At 44.6% G+C, this 18,029-nt stretch overlaps 1 protein-coding gene across 1 annotated transcript; it reads left to right on the top strand.

The window, feature by feature from the left end:
• Positions 1-1,789: 1,789 nt before the first annotated feature.
• Positions 1,790-3,097, top strand: LOC136544030 (protein ALP1-like). Its single transcript, XM_066536316.1, has one exon. It carries the CDS (start codon positions 1,790-1,792, stop codon positions 3,095-3,097), a length of 1,308 nt encoding a protein of 435 aa, XP_066392413.1.
• Positions 3,098-18,029: the final 14,932 nt, after the last annotated feature.

Raw genomic sequence — 18,029 nt, 5'->3', positions numbered from 1 at the left:
TCACTTGCCTGCTTGCTGCCTCTACGAACTCAAACTTGAAGCTTGTTGCTCAATTCTCAGCACCTGAGATCCACTCTAGAACACAACCTTCCAATGGAACCTCCCCCAGATTTTTTTTCAAACCTCCTGAATCAGGACTCTCCATCCCAGTACTCATCAGAGGGTAGTGGTCAGTTCTCACCTCCTACACCCCAATCTCAGTTTCCCTTTGGAACATCCAACTTTCTACAAAACTTCAATCCTTTTGGTCCTCCGGGAATCCACCCACCATATGGCCAATCTACTCCCATATTTCAAGGTGTTCAACAACAAGGGAGTTGGCTTCAAGCACCTCCACCAGGCTTTCAAGGATGTCATCTCCATGAAAGTGTTGGTCCTTTGGATGCAACTGTAGGCAATAGGCCACCATCAGTGCTGCAATTCGCCCATCTTGGTGGAGCTGCAGCCAACACTTCTTCTCATGGATCCGAGTCAAGTTCTCGATGCTCTGCACAACAAGAGAAGCAATCAGTCAACATTGAAGAGTTAGGTGATAGCAGCGAAGAAGAACCAAAGAGGCGTCAACGCATCAATTGGAGTGAAGAAGAAAATGATAGGCTATTCAGTGCATGGACCAAACACTCCACTGATCCCGTAATCGGCAATGACAGGAAATTTGAGTACTATTGGAAAGCTGTAGCCACTGAGTTCAACGACAACGCGCCAAATAATAGCCACAAGAGGTCAATCAAACAATTGAAGACACATTGGGGTGATGTCAAGAGGGATATCACAAAGTTCAGTGGAGCCTATGCTAAAGCTATGAATGCACGCAGCAGTGGGCAATCTGATGACATGGTGAAGAAAGCAGCCCATGAGTTTTTCAAGAATGGCAACAAGGGTAGGTCTTTTATATATGAGTACCTATGGGATGTGGCCAAGGAGATGCCCAAATGGCGCAGAATCATCCAAGAGGAGAGCACACCAAAAAGGACCAAGCTATCTAACTCAGGAGCATACACTTCTTCGTCCAACCAAGACACAGAGGGGGAAACCATGAGTAGAGAGGTACGTCCCGAGGGGCAGAAGAAAGCGAAGGCAAGGCTGAAAGGGATAGGAAAATCTGCTGCGCCATCTCCTTTGAGCAGCCAACCAAGTCAAAATATGGTTATGTATCATGAAGCAATGTCAATGAAAGCAAAATCAGCAAGGGCTAAAAAGTATAACACCTATTTGAAACTGCTGGAAATAGATACCTCAAACTTTAGTGAAAAAGAAAAAAACAAGCATGAGAGCATACTGGATCAGATTGCAAAAGACTTGGCTGAGGAGTAGAAAAGCAGCACGAGATGCATGTATCCCTAATATTTAGTGTAGTTGTTTTCAAGTTTGGTCAGTGTATCTGTACTCCTATGTATGTAAGCTTTAAGTTAATTAGTTTATGTATTAGGTTGCATGGCTGTACCCCTAATATTAGTATTGGCAGTGTATTTGTAAGCTATTGATGGTTGTACTCCATTATTAATGAAACCAGCAGATGGATGTTGACAAAAAAAACTTGCTGTTGTGGGTAAATGTAGCTGTTAAGAAAAGACAAACATGAATATAGCTGTTGAGAACAAAACAAACATGAATATAGCTATTGAGAAAAAGACAAACAAAACCAGCAGATGGTTGTTGCATACAAGTGGATATCAGCTACAAATACTGCACTCCCTCATTCACTAGACACCAGTCCACAGCCACTCCCTCATTCACACTCACTGCACTCCCTCATTCACTACACACCAGTCCACAGCCAGTACAAATAATGTCAACCGACTCAAGTGATTCTACTGAGTCTGACCTTGAAGCACAGATTGAGTCTGAGCTTGAGCAAGAGATTGAAGCTGAGATTGAAGCAGAATCAGCTAGGTCCTCTATTCGACGTGGGGGTTATACAAGGAGGTACATCAACAGAGATCATGAAGGTGATCACAACAGACTAGTTGCTAAATATTTTTCAGATAATCCCTTGTACAATGATGATCAGTTTCGTAGAAGATTTCGCATGAGGAAGCATTTATTTCTACGCATAGTCCAAGCTCTAGGTGTTTGGTCTCCATATTTTCGTCTACGTCGAGATGCATTTAGCAAAGTGGGTCTATCACCATTACAGAAATGTACTGCTGCCATTAGAATGATGTCTTATGGTTCACCAGCAGATCTTATGGATGAAACATTCGGGGTTGCTGAGAGTACAGCAATGGAGTGTTTGATTCATTTTGTTACTGGTGTTAGAAGCTTATTCGGTGCGCAGTATCTACGCAAGCCTACTAGTGAAGACATCCAACGCTTACTGCAAGTAGCAAAACAGCGTGGTTTCCCTGGGATGTTGGGTAGTCTTGATTGTATGCATTGGGAGTGGCAGAATTGCCTGGTTGCTTGGAAAGGGCAATTCACTCGAGGTGATTATAAGGTACCTACCATAATGCTAGAGGCTGTTGCGTCTTATGACCTATGGATTTGGCATGTATTTTTTGGAGCTGCTGGTTCGAACAATGATATTAATGTGCTTGACCAGTCACCGTTATTCATAGAACAACTACAAGGCAAAGCACCAGAGGTTCAGTTCACTGTTAATGGGTCACAATACAACATGGGTTACTATCTAGCTGACGGTATCTATCCAGAATGGGCCACATTTGTCAAGACAATCCTCAGGCCACTTAGTGCAAAGCATAAAATGTTTGCAAGCTTTCAAGAAGGAGAAAGAAAAGCTGTGGAACGAGCCTTTGGGGTGTTGCAAAAGCGTTGGGCTATCATACGTCACCCAGCTAGACTCTGGGAATGGGAAGAGCTAGCCAATATTATGTATGCATGTATTATTTTGCACAACATGATAATAGAGGATGAGAGAGGCATCTATGACACACCATATGATAACACATATGAGCAAGCACAATCATCCCCAAATTTAACCGGGCTTGCACATGGACCAATTTATGGATTCACAGATGTACTTGACAAAGACATGGAAATTCGCGATCAATCAAGTCACATGCGTCTCAAGGAAGATTTAATAGAGCACATATGGCAAAAATTTAGTACACAGCAGCATCAAGCACACCAAGAGTAGAGTCTCAGGGAGTGAAATTTTACAGTTTTTTTATGCAATGTAATTTTACAGTATTGCCTCAGCTAGATTACGGCTTATCCAATTAATTAAGGATTATGTGTTCCCCTCCAGATGCTTTGTAATCGTATCAATATTTAGGCACTTGTACTTTCTTCCTTTCATTGTTCTCAGTTTGCAAACATAAACTAAATATAGCAATCGTACCAACTGTAAGTCCATGCAAACATAAACTAAATATAGCAGAGATTGGTGGTAGAGATACCTGATGAGGCGGAGGCTTGTTGCCGCGCAGGCCGTCTATGAGGTGGCCTTCCACGAGGTGGACGCGCCCAAGATTTCCACCCATCCACGCGCCATGGGAGGTGGTCGTGCCGCCCGTCCACGATCTGGCCGCGCCGCCCGTCCGTGAGTTGGCTACGCCGCCCGTCTGCGAGGTGGACGCGCGGGCCGTCCGCGAGGTGCCGGTGCCCCAGGTTGTCGGCTGTCCGTGAGGGGGCGCGCTCCAGGTCGCCGGGCGCCCGCGAGGTCGTCGTGCAAAGCCACCCGATCTGACTGTGTAGGCTTCATTAGGGCAGGGAAGTTGCAGATCCTAGTTGATGCAGTACTTGAGGAGGTAGATACGGAAGGGCATGGTCGGATTTGGTAGAAGGAGTGAGATCGGGGATGGAGGTGACGAAGGCGGCGGCGGCGGCGGACGGAGCTCTCCAGCAACTCGCGCGAAGGAAACGAGAGGCTGAGGACCGAGATTTTTATTTCATCGTGGGCCAGACTCCTATGGACAGATGAGCCGGATACATTGTGCCTTATGAAATAGCTATGGCCACCTGCTGTGGGACCCAGTCCTATGGACTGGCTCACCCGTATACATTGCTGTTGCTCTTAGGTTCCCATACCGGTCCAAACGGGCAATTAAATTTTCCGTCCCTGTCTTCCTGAACGTCGTCCGATCATTTCTTTCTCGGGCTTATTTAGATTTTTATTAAAAGTTTAAAGGTAAAATAACTGGTTTTATGAATGAGAGAATAACGAAGGAAATAATCACCAATGGTACTTAAGGGGGTTAGGTAGACCTTTTTCTTCCCACCGGTGATGCAATGAGTTTCCAGCACTGCTTTTCAGCTCACTGGACATATACTACTCACAACTATTGGAAGTACTATCACACACATAAAAAACTATTAATGACCTGTTCGCTTCTTTTATAATTCGTCTTTTTCAGCTTATTTTTTTAGCTGAAACAATGCTTTTTTTTCACAACAAATCAGCCAGAACAATGTTTCGGGTTGTTTTTTCAACGAAGCGAACGGGGCCAATATAGATGGACAAACAGTCCGCCTCAGATACAAAGTATGCGTAAATCCTGATTTACACTGGCGAACAAATGTCCGCCTCTATTAATAAATTAAAAAACAAAAAAGGCCAACAAGATGCTTTCAGTCTTTTTTCTTGCACAAATTTGAAAGCATCTGAACGTGTCTTCAAATGCAAAATTAAAGCATATATGGAAAAATGAGGATGCTATTGGCTCTTTTTTGTAATTTTCGGTTGCTTGCATTTTTCGCAATGCAAAGTCACTTAGCCCTTTCTTTTCGCATTTTTCTTTGGTTGCACATATTTTTGGCAATGCGAAGTCATTGAGCTGCTTAATTTCACATTTTGCTTCAGTTGCTTATGTTTTTTTAGCAACACGAAGTCATTGAGCTCTTTCTTTTCCCATTTTGCTTCGATTGTTCGCATTCTTGGTAACATGATGTCATTGAGCTATTTCTTTCTGCATTTTGCTTCAGTTGCACATGCATATTTTGGGTAATGTGAAGTCAAGGAGCTTTCTGAACTTGGTGCATGAATGCAATGCGTTCACACAGAGAATGGATGTCATGAATGAATGCAATGATGCAGATGATGGATGTAACACCCCTGGTGTTACGAGCTTATTTAGTACCACGATTTAGGTCTAAGTAAAAATTTACGAAACAAGTTTCTTGAATTTTTGATTTAAAACGTACTCGAGGCGATAAGCGAATCATGTGACTTAGTTTCGCGGACTTAAGTAACGCTCAAATTAAATCACGCCGGGCGTAGAAATATTTAGGAATATCGAACGGCAATTCTGGCCAATCGATAGCAAACGGATCGTTCTATTAGATTAAGCATGAAAAGCAACTTTTGTAAATAAAATAAAATCCATTAATAAATAGAACGATATACATATATATATATATATATATATATATATATATATATATATATATATATATAGCTTTTGAATCAAATTTAAATTCGAGCTTGCTGAAATTTTCCTATGCCTAGACGTTGCAAATTGACTAAAATAGTAAACCATTATATATGTATATGTATATGTATATATGTGTATATATATATATATGTATGTATGTATATATATATATACACACACGTTACGATAAAAGCTCTAAATCAAGGAACGTGCAACAGCGGCGCTAGGGCTACGGTAAACGTCTCTAACTGTGCTCTCTACAAGTCTGTACAAGTTGATCGACCTCTTGCTTTCTCTTTCTTTCCTTCGTTGTCTCATCACGTTATTGTCTTCGTCGCAACGCCGCGGTCTCATCCTTGCCTGCTGCTACTGTCGTATACTGCTTCCTTATTTTCCCTCCCTTCCTTTTTCTCTGCTGCAATGAATGTCGCTGCCGGCCACGTCGCGTGTCCTTGCTATCGTCTAAAGCCGGCTCTGGTGTGTGAGTAGCGTGGTGCTGCATGCGTGTGCTCAGTGATAGGCCAGGAAAAGTTGACGTCTCTTCATGCATGTCTAAGGACCTGTTTGGCTGGCTGCGGGCGTCTCCGGCTCCTGCGCCGAAATCACTGTTCATCTATACGTATTTCACTGTTCATCGAAGCCCTTTTTCTCTCTCCTCTCCTCCCCACTCACAGACGCGGTCGCAGCAGCCGGAGCCAGAAATTCGAGCTCCGCTGGCTCCGGCTCCCGCAGCCTCCTGTCGGTCGCCCAGCGGCCGACACACTGCTACAGTGCCGAAGCCGGAGCCAGCAGGAGCCCGGCCAAACGGTTCCTAAGTTCCTGTCAACTGTCTGCATATGTGACGTTTTCACTTTTTTTTATTTGAGCACTAGCAGCCAACGAAATTTACAGCAAGCAGCCGGGCACTGCTGCAGCAGACCTTTTCCACCTATGCCTCTGCTGCCGTCTTGGATGGTCTCTCGACTGCCTCGGTACCGAGCCAAGCAACCCATTTGACAGCATCCCCGTCGCCTTGGCCAGTGAAGCTAGCGTGTCTGCCTGGGCTTGTCTGTCTGCATTGGTTTCTCTCTGCGCTGTCCTGCCGTGTCTCCTGCGGCTTTCCCCTCCTCCTTTTTCTGCTGCCCCTCCCGCGCCCCGCTGCCGCCGTGACGCCCTCGACGCGCTGCTCCTCCGGCCACAGCACCTCACCACCGCATCCCCGCAGCGCCCGCCAGGGCCAAGCCGTCCGGTGCTGGCCCCTTACGTGAGCGCACGCAGGCCGCAGCACGCCATGGCCACGACCGCGCACAGCTCTGCCTCCCCAAGTCCCTTGGCCGTGCCTGCCGTGCTCCTGCCTGGTGTCCGTACCACCGTCGAGCCCCGCTACGCCCTCGGCGCGACAGCCACCGCGCCCCCTATCGTCCGTCGCCGGTTATCCACGGGCGCGCTTGCGAGCCCTCGTTCCCGCGTGGCACTTGCTGCCCCTCGGCGCTGCCTTCCCGCGCCCCCTCTCCTCCGCATGCTGCGCCGGTGTCCCCTCCTTTTTCCCCCACGCGCGCCCGAGCCGCCTCTCCAGCCACGACCCGCATGACTCCGTTGAGCCGGCCTTCTCTCGCGCCGCGTCTTCGTCGTCCGTGCCCTGTAGCGTCCCACAGGGCCGTGCCACCACTACATCCTCGTCGTCAGTTCCCCTGGCAAGCACGCATGGGCCCGCGTTGCTCGCAGTCGCCCTCACCGCGGAGCCGCTTGGTCTCGTGCGACGACGCGTGTGGCCAGAGCTCCGTGCTCTACCTCTGGCCGAGCCGTGTCCACTCACGAGCACGCTCGGCAGCGGGTAGGCCGTGAAGCCGCCTCCTCATCGCCGTCGGGCTACCTTGCCGCCGGTCGAGCAAACCCGCTGGGCCGCGCTCGCTGCCGCTAGCCTCCTCTGCTCCTCTGGATGTAGAAGACAAATTGAAGGTGAGCTAGGTGAAAGTCCAAGACAATAATTTATACGAGGTCTTTACTGCGAATACGTGAGCCATTGGAATAGTATTGATTGTACTGCGGCGTGATTTAGTAGAAGCATAGGGGTCATTTCACAAGAACGCCGCCGCTGTTGTCTGGCCCTGGCTGGGTGGGCCAGCCTGCTCATCGCGCCGCGCGTGGGCTGTTGGCCTGCCTGCCGTTGGCTGCTGCGCGCTGGGTTGGGCTGCTGCTTCCCCGCCTGGGCCGCCAACACGCTGCTGGGCCGGCCTGCTCGTCGCGCCGCGCGTGGGCCATTGGCCTGCCTGGCGCTGGCTGCTGCGCGCTGGGCCACCCGCGTTGTGGTCACGCTGGGCTGGGCTGCTGCTTCCCCACCTGGGCCGCGCGAGCGCCTGTAGGCCTGTCCGGTTATCCAGTCATGGGCAGCGCTTGGGTGTGCCGTTGCTGGGCCAGTAGTGGCCACCGGCCCTTTCCTTTGTGAAATGTTTTTCAAAAATCGGTTTCTAGGTTAAATTGCAAAATCAATATAAAATGGTATAAAAATCAGAAAATGGTGAGACTAGTTTTGTTAGCTTCTTTATGGGATGCTCTACATGATAGATCTATAAAATATGCTGGTCCATAAAGGTTTGTATGCTGTGTTAATTAGTCACTAAAAGTGCTTTAGAAATGCTTTTAATTGACCAGAGCCATATCTTGAGTTATAGAAGTACATAAATAGCGAAACCAGTTTTGTTGAGCTCCTAAAATCCTGCCCTGCCTGCTAGTATATTTTGTTCACGTAGTTGGATAATATTCTTAGGAAGCTATATAATTAATTAGAGATAATTAATATTACGAAAAGGTAAATTTGTAGGAATTGGTATGGTAAATTGGTAATAGCGTTAACTCTGAAAATTTAACAGTGGATTTCTAGCGATAATTAGTTGCTAGATAGGCAATGATGTCCTAATCCGAATATAGTAAATCAGATAGAAGGAATAAAGGAACAACGTTGTTTGTATAACTAAAAACAATTGTGGGGAAATAATGCCTTGTTCGACAACATGGATATGTAGCTAAGTACGGTCATCGTTAGAACTAGTCCGTTAACTCGAGAGGCGTACGTCGTATTTTATGCGTCACGATTTCAGTTGATTAATTACATCTTTGCATTGCATCGCATGCATATCATATAGGTACGATGATAGATCAACGGATCGATCAAAGGATGATTGGGAATCCGAAGATGATACAATGGGCTTTCTATCCAGTTGATGGTGGATGATCTAAAGATGCCGATACTAACTTTTAATATATCTTACCCAGGCAAGCCCCGATGCATAACCCCTACTTTTCTGCAGTTTAAATTATATTTGTGCATTAAGTTTCAAGGAGTTGAATGAAACCCACTTGCATATATATCTTTATCTATGAGTCTTACTAGTATGACAGAATCGTGTAGATTGCTATGCTATAGGACTCCGTTAGAAGTCGAGTGATTGCCTATCACTCGCGAGATATAGGAAATATGTTACTATATGATTATCACCTGGAATCTATAAAATGGTGGAAAGGAAAATGGTGACCGGGCAGGGATGTGGTTTGGGTATTGGTGGGTGTAAGAAGTTGTGTCGCCGCGGAGGCAGGTCATAGCTTGGTTACACCGTTTTCCCTGTCTGGTCGGTTAAGGACTGATCGTTGCATCTGACTCTAGGCAGGTCACAGACTTATTATCCTGAGCACATACTTGTGTATCTTGTGTATGGGCGCTTGGAAGGCTTGTTGCTCTCTTGTCGCGGATCTGGCTCTTTCCGGACCGACTGCTAGGGTTTGTTTTTGGTGGAGGAGGTCCTTGCACCGCACTGAGTCTGGGACTTAGGGGCGTGGGCTTGGAGTCCCAGTTTGGACGAGGACCTGGACATCCAGGACAGGAGAGTAATGGGTTGGTCCTACTTGTGCCTGGGGTACAAGCGGGACGTGTGTTTTCAGGGTACCCAGCTGGGGGCATTGATTCGCGAATCGCCGGGCTATCCGGTACGGCTTGTCTACGGTTTAGCATCGTAGTAAGAACTGGAAGATGAATGATGGAAGATGGACAAAGGAAATCTGATTGCTTACCACCTACTTGAAAGTAGCACAGGTGCTTACATGGAATGGTTAGTTAATGAACCAATGCGGCTATTAATAAAGAACCGAATATAAGGACGCATGCTTAGTAATGCTTTCTATAAATGCAACCCACAAACCAGATAGCCTTACATATCCTTGGAGTCTTTTCTTTTCTCCTGTCGGGTAAGTCTTGCTGAGTACAATTGAGTACTCAGGGTTTTATTCCCCCTGTTGCAGGTAACAGGTGGATGCTAGAGCTGACCTTTGTGTGTGGATTCTCCTGGTGGGCTCAGCGAGGATTCCTTTACGCTGCGATCATAGTTTTTATTTATAACTCTCACCAAATGCTTTTATAAATGAAAGTTTAATAATCTGTTGTCGTAGTCTATATGTCAATACTTCCTCATGTCATGTTTAGATATTTATTTCCGCTGTAACTCTATTCACATGTTTCTATTCCGCTGTTCAAGTAAATTGTTTATAACTCTGATAATATGATTTCATTCCGCTGTCATATTAATAAATATTATACTCTGATGTTGTATTAAAAGTGATGTAAGAAATGGTTCAGAATGATGTAAGCTTTATTATCTCATTTGTGATCCTGATGGCAAAAATGTTGATTTTCAGGTTCTCCCCTGGGGTGTGTCCGACGGAACCGAGTAATTTAGTGTTCTCCCTTGAGTGCTTAGTGTCTAATGGAAGACAAGCACTCCTATGAGGCATTCGATTAGGCAGTTCTGCCACAATGGATGCATTGCAAAGTGATACGCAGATGCGAAAATAGGCTGCATATAATAAAGAATGCATATCGGCTTGCACAAGGCGACACTTAACCAAATCAAGGAGATCTAATTTTCACTCGACCTAACTGGCCATCACTCCAATAGCATATCTCCAATGCGTCTTAAGAGTGCAAGAAAAAAACCGACTTCGCCTACGCAAATAGTTTGATGAGGGCTTCGCCATTGACTCCGGCATCATCAACACCACCTACGCCAAGATTTTGGCGAGGGGCTTCACCATTGACTTCAGCATCAAAAACATCCCTCCGCTAATATTTCGGGGAGAGGCTTCGTCATCAACTTTGGCATCATCGACAATGCCTACACCAACATTTGGATGAGGGGCTTCGCCATCGACTTCGTGTATGCCAACATTTTGGCTCGAGGGACTAACCATCTACTTCGGCATCTTCGACTTCACCGTAGCCATCAATTTTGAGGGGGTCACCACCACCAATATCGGCATCTTTGACTTTGCCTTAGCCATCAATATATATGCAGCGAGGCTTATCTACAACATATATGACAACAACCACGCCTACGCCATCTAATTCAATATATGCAGAAGAGGGGCTACCAAGAAGTGCATTGGAAAATCAATCTATCATAGATGCAAGTCTGGCTTGGAGCCCATGAGCAAAAGGTAGAAGATATGCCATGATCATCTACGACTACATCAATTATTTCAACTACATCAACTGCTTCATCAAATGCTCGAATATGAAGAGAAACTATTGAGGGTTCAAGGACATGTGAAGGAACAAGCTGCCAAAGTTGAAGTCATGGAGGTTCAAGCGAAGTTTGCTGCCAAAGACTAGTCGAAGACAAAGCATCCCTAGACGATCTCTGTACAAACTTGAGTCCTGTGCGTGCTCTTTTCTCCATATCATTTTTTCTGACAAGGATTTTGGGATGGAGTTTTTAGTGAGGTGCAAATGTGTGGGTTGCATAGGGTGATTCTCAAAGTAGAGTTTGAGTTGTGATTGGGCCATATTTAGTTGTATTCAGCTATTGGGTCTTGTACTTCCACCCAAAATTGAATAACTGAGGGATTACTATATATTGAGTTTTTATCATATGTATAGGAACCCGATTAGTATAGAAATGCCCAATTTACTAATTTATGGGGCTTACTTGTGAGTGTTTAGGTCCCATTTGTAATTTCTAGTGACTCATTTATAATTGCAATCCTCACTGGGGAAGGAATAAAACCTCCACCTCCCACCTCCCCTATAAAAGGGGTGAAGGGCAAGATGGAGGGCACCTTTAGCCATTCCCTTACTTCCTTTGTCCCTCACTCTCTCCTCCCTCCTATCTCATGTTCAATGTGGAACACCAACATAAGTAAAGTAATTCACAATGAAAATGATTGAAACAATAATAATATATGTTTACTGGGTCTTGGACATATTGTTCTTTAGTGCATAAAGAGTATTTGAATTCCATAAGCATTTCTAGAGTTATTCCACATCAAAACTTTCTCTTGATTCTTGTGTTCGAATAATCTCCAATAAAGTTCCACAATTGGGGAGCTGAGTGTAAACACATGACTTGTTGCAACACAAAATCACACTATAATGAATTATTTGGAATCATTGTCTATTTCATCATTTGATGCTAACCATCAATCCAATGATCTTACCTGACAAAACACTATAATTAAAAAAAGATAACACTAAAAGATGAAAGTACCAAATATAATGAATTGATCTAAACTCATAATGTTATACTTACTCGGAACCAACCAATGCAAATAGTAAGAATCCAGTTAGCCATAAAAAAACCAGATGTGACATACTAGAATCAATGCTAACACAACCACTCTAGTATGCAATATGTGTAGAAAAACATACAGAGTATGACCAAACAAACGATCAGTGTAGAACCACTCTAATATACAATATGTGTAGAAAAACATGCAGAGTGTGACCAAAGAAACGATCACTGTAGAAGTGGTCAATTAACCCACCATGGACAAGCGACGTGCCTTCGTGTGGAACCATGCTAGTAGTCACTCCATGTGGGACTGAGAGCTCTTCTTTGGTTGGGTGTACCCCTCCTGCTCCAAAATATGATATTTTAGTACAATATACATGCAAATTGAATTTACTCAACTATGAACAAGAATAATTACCTAGCCAGTAGGAATGGAATGGTGAATCCCAGCACAAACCCAAAGAAAACCCTAGAGAGAGCGGCATGCTCAGCTAGGGCATCCTTCAACACCTTCATGCGATCCAAAACTAATAACCTATTAGTAGGCACCAATTGGGAAAATTGATGTTCCCCCACTACCGTGCTCATCGCCTTCACCATAACATGTTTCATATCCACTTCATATCCACTCTAGTGAAGTTTCTCAATACCGCATCTTCGAAAGAGTGCCTCTCACTCTAGGCTTGGTGCATTGTCTGTCAAACAAAGCTAACAAAGCTCTTGACAGCCGTGACATCAACCAGCCCCTCCCATTTGGTTGCCTAAGCTTCCTTCACTACCTAGTACACCAAGATGTTGATTGTAGCAGCATCAAATAGCCCCTCTCATTTGTCAGCCTGAGCTTCTTCCACTGCACACTCCATGAAGCTCTTAATAGCAACGGCATCAACTCGTAGTCGCTCCCATTTGGCCACCTCAACTTCCTTCACTACACGCCCGACGAAGATCTTGATGGCTATAGTATCAGTCAACCCCTCCCACTTGGCCATCTTAGCCCTCCTCTATTGCATACTTGACAAAGTTCCTGATGAGAGCACTAGCATCCTTAGGATGCTCCCACCCGGGTTCTATTCTATAGCGTCAGGCGAGCGGCCCCTCGAAGAGCAGAGGTTAGATACTGGTACTAGTGTCACTAGGCTTGGTGCCTGCTACATTTACACGAAAACGAGAACTTTATCGTTGAGGAGACAAGAAAGGGAAGAAAGAGATGAAAGACTATACAATAACAACTCTAGATACCATTTCAATGATTTAGACCTTGATCAACAAACTGGACCATCTCCCTAGAAGAAGAACGGTTGCCTTTGGGTGAGGATCTAATCACAACTAGACTAAATCAGAAACTAGGAGAGAATCCAATAATCTTGGGACTTTCACATGTTCTCCCATGGTCAACTGATTTTTAGGACATTACTCAATCTATTTGTAAAGGTTAGTTTTTAGATGTGGCCAATGAAAAAGGTTTTTAACCCTGTGATATGTTGGTCCTTCCCTTGAGTGGACCCTAATGAAAGAGGCATGCAAGGTCTGAAAATAGACCTCTTCAGGTTGTGGTCATGACCAACACAAATCCTTCTTTTGTGTCTAATAAATCCATCACTACTATAGACAGGCCATCACAGCCGGTTTGTAACCACCCATCGTTGCTTATTTTGGCCTTCGATAGTGAATTGTCCATGGTGATGGACATGGTCTTGACCGTCGGTTCACAAGCAGCTATGATAGTATACTATCTGTGCCGATTTGCATTTCAATCCAGCTATGGTAATGGCATTATCACTGTAAGATCACAGTATGACCCGGCATTGATGATCCTATAGTCGTTGTCGGTTTATATAATGATCCAACAGTGATGGTTGTTTGATCACCACCGGTCAATGGTGCAGTCTGGCGGTGAATAGCATTTGATCACCATCGGTCAGTGTTCAATTCATCGATGATGAGGTATTGATCAACGGTGGTTCAATGCATAACCGTGGGTGATCACTACTAGATCACCGCCAGTTGTTCGAGTCGGTATCGATTAATCGGAATGAAATGCATTCGGATTTTCACAATATATTAATTAATTGAGATGTACCTTAATAGCTTAAAAACACACCATACAGATAAAATCGTCGACCCATACATCATGTCCAGGAGCTGATGTGCTACTATAGAAGCTGCCCCAGGATTACATAATAAGGCACTAATCTCCACACAGACTTACGCACCGAAATTAAAATGAGGTAGCTGTGCTTCAGTAGATAGCTTCCTTGTATGCGGTATGTGCCAATAGTGCCTGCAACACAAAGTGAATATAAGTAGGTCCAAACTGAATTGAAGCAATTCAATCGAAGTGATTTAATTGCTATTGTTCAAGTACGTACCTAGTGAATGTTGATCATAAGGACTATGTGTACGTATGATTCTCCTGTGCACCTTTGTGAAGAGGGAACATAATTAGATCCAAACTGATTTGAAGGATGTGAATTAAAGTTATTTCCTTGTTTAATTACCAAATGTCTGGTTATGATTCCCCTGTGTGCTGTGGTAATGATTTAAAATAGTTAGACCCTGAATAGAATGGAAGGATGTGAATTAAAGTATTCTTGTTGAATTACCTCAGCAATGATTACCCTTGACAGCCCCACTAGTGAGACCTTATGCCCTGACAAATGGTGTTTTGACCACAATGCAATTTTGACATGTATGTCACATATCAATCAAAACAGACAATAAAGTGTTGGTATGGAAGAGACTACCTATAAATTTTGGAACTGGCGCCTCGCATATGTATTCCTTGTGTAGTTGTTTGCCTATGAATAAAGTGATGATCTCTATCAATGAATCAGACCTAGAAGTGCAGCCAAAATGAGCTGCTTACCTTAACACTGTTGATACTTCTTAACAACTATTGGAGGAATTCCGCAAGCGCATAAAACTATCGCGTAACACTTCGTTCGGTGAGTACCGAGTGTCAAATTTATATTTTTTCCCATAGGAAGGTGGAAGGCTAGAATTTATATTTACTAATAGATTGCTAAGGAAAGCCTAAGTGTATCCTAGGCAGGTGAACGATAGTGGAAGTTGAATGTGAACTACCTAAACTAAACTACTAAACAAGCTACACTAGAGATAGCTAGTTAGGAGAACGAGCGATTTATCTTTTAAGTAACTAAGGGTAAACTAATGACTAGGAGAAATGCGCTAGTACTTTGGGGCACAACCCGCCTACCAAGTAGGAGAGTTAAATAGACAAGGTCTGCCACGAGCCCTATGATTTAATTACTAGATCTATTGTGGTAGAATACAGAGGATGGACAAGGTTGTCACCACTTGCCACCTTCCACGATCTATTCGGAGGCCTAACCGTATCCATAAGTAATCTATAGCCTAAGCACCACGCTTAATCTACAAATTTATTACTTCGATCCGAGCTCCGATGAAATGAAATCAAAGCACCCTAACCAGACGGTGGAACCAATACTAACGAATAGCTACTAATTAAGAGATAACCTATGCTACTAATGCCAAACAATAACCACCTAAGCTCACTAATGATGAACACTAATGACTAAGTACTTAAGTAAAGCAAAGCAATAATACTAGAATAAAGTACTGAAATAAATAATGAATAAAGTAAAAGCTAAATGAAAGAATTAAAAAAGAGCTATACCAGACCTAGAAGACTCTTCGAGACTCCGAGAGAAGCTCCTACTCTTGCTCTACTCCACTATTAGACCACTACTCTATAGCTAATGCTAAGCTAAAAAGCTAAGAGAAGCTTGGAGAGCTTGGAACTAAAAGGGGCACTTCTCCACCGAGCTCCACACCCTCTATTTATAGTGTAGAGAGGCATGGGGTGTACTTGTAGGCAGCCAGGAGGTCGGTGGAGCACATAGGGCGCCGGGCGGGGCAAGGGGGGCATCGACCGGCCCTTGGATGCACCGCCTCTGCATCGTAGCGCTGTGGTTGCTCCTCCAAGTCGGTTGTGAATGCAACACATGTCGAAATTTGGTAGGTAAGTCGGTTGGTAAGGCAGTGGAAGCCTCCCAAGTCTATGACAATGGGCCCATGGATCCACCAGCATCAAATCTCATTGATGAAACTGACTTGAATGGACGCTTGTCATTGGCTCTGGAGCAGCTCCCACAGATCGGTGACGTGGCATGGACACTTGGGGGGTCGAGCGGCGCCCTAGTGGGGTCGGGCGGTGGGCCCAAGGCCTCCTGCCACGTCCACTTACTTCCATGTGTCCATATTTGTCACATTTTTGCTTAAATTTCCTACATGCAAATAATTCTACAAGCATAAGTGGAACTAGGTGAATTATAAACAAAATTCTACATATGTGATAATGATTTACCTCACATTGTCATGATTTTGGATGAAATGTTGATGGTCAAAACGGGTGTTAGTGACCGTCAACAAACACGTGTCATTGTTGTGTCAGGGAGCAGGTCTGACTGAGAGCATGAGCGGTCACACCATGGACAGCAGCTTGCACGATGGCAAGTGGCATGTAGCAATAGCTGTCTTAGTGGTGAGTGGCCACTTGCACATCGGTGAGCAGCGTCAGCGCTGCCATTGAGGAGGAACAACCATGAGCCTGGGGCACAGTGGTGAGTAGGAGCGGCGCTGAGGAACAATAGTGGTGCGTGGTGGCTTGCATACTGGTGAGCAGACGCAGTGTCATCGATGAGGATGAAGAACATCCGCCTGGTGAGCGGTGAGCAGGAGCGACACTGGGAAACAACAGCGGTGACACTGAGAGGGACGGGATGGCCATATATGTTGCCAGGCACCATCCCTGCCAGTGCTACATATGACCAGTGGTGAATGTAGTGCACGTCGTCGGTGGAGATTGGGTCTAATCATATAGCGTGTCAGTATCAAACGAAGATGTTAATGTATGCACCAAAGGATCATCCGGTGTTCACCAATGAGGCGCACAAATTCAACTTCTAGCATGTACTCTGATTGAACAAAATCCAAACTGAGCACTTTAATTAAATAACCCAATGTCATTACCATAAGTTTGATTAGCAAAAGGAATAACCCATTACTGTACATTGGTCATTGACATGCATATATTCATATCTAATAATCTAGGTAGCTAGCATGATGGAATCTAGAATACACATACTAATTAGTTGTATACTTAACTGTACAGCTTACACAAAAGCTAAAATGTCATGAGTTGTACTGAATTAGTTGCATAATTAATCAATCTCCATAACATCCAGTTCAATGTCCATGAGATCTTACTGATCCTGGTCGACATCTAGTGGACCCATGTCAATGAGATCCTGTTAATCCTATGAAAGGTCCTAATGGATAGAGGGGGGTGAATAGCCTATTAAAAATTTCTACAACAACACTTAACAAACCGGTTAGACAATTATGAGGCGAAGCGAGTGTTGCACTAGCCTACTAAAAATGTAAGCCACCTACCACAATTCTATTTTATGTAGTTTCTATCTACACAATAACTATGTCACTACACTAAGTTAGTGTGCTCTCAAAGGCTAACTAAAGAGCCACACTAACCAAACTAACAAGCTTTCACAACTAGCTACACTAAAGAGCTTGACAACTAGTTTGCGGTAATGTAGAGAGAGTGACCAAGAAGGTTATACCGCCGTGTCGAGGAAGGAGTCAATCAATCACAAGAACGAAAAACAATGAAGACCAATCACCTCGGAATCAAATGATGACACAATGATTTTTTACCGAGGTTCACTTGCTTGCCGACAAGCTAGTCCTCGTTATGGTGATACACTCACTTGGAGGTTCACGCGCTAATTGGCATCACACACCAAACCCTCAATAGGGTGCCGCACAACCAACACAAGATGAGGATCACACAAGCCACGAGCAATCCACTAGAGTACCTTTTGGCTCTCCGCTGGGGAAAAGTCAAGAACCCCTTACAATCACCACGATTGAAGCCAGAGACAATCACCAACCTCCGCTCGATGATCCTCGCTGCTCCAAGCCGTCTAGGTGGTGGCAACCACCAAGATTAACATGTGAATCCCGCAGCGAAACACGAACACCAACTACCTCTAGATGCAAACACTCAAGCAATGTACTTGGATTCTCTCCCAATCTCACAAAGATGATGAATTAATGATAAAGATGAGTGGGAGGGATTTGGCTAAGCTCACAAGGTTGC

The sequence above is a fragment of the Miscanthus floridulus genome, chromosome 3 (assembly GCF_019320115.1).
Source record: "Miscanthus floridulus cultivar M001 chromosome 3, ASM1932011v1, whole genome shotgun sequence".
Lineage (NCBI taxonomy): Eukaryota > Viridiplantae > Streptophyta > Magnoliopsida > Poales > Poaceae > Miscanthus > Miscanthus floridulus.
Note: the sequence above shows the minus strand (reverse complement) of the source record. Positions and strands in the feature narration are given on the sequence as shown.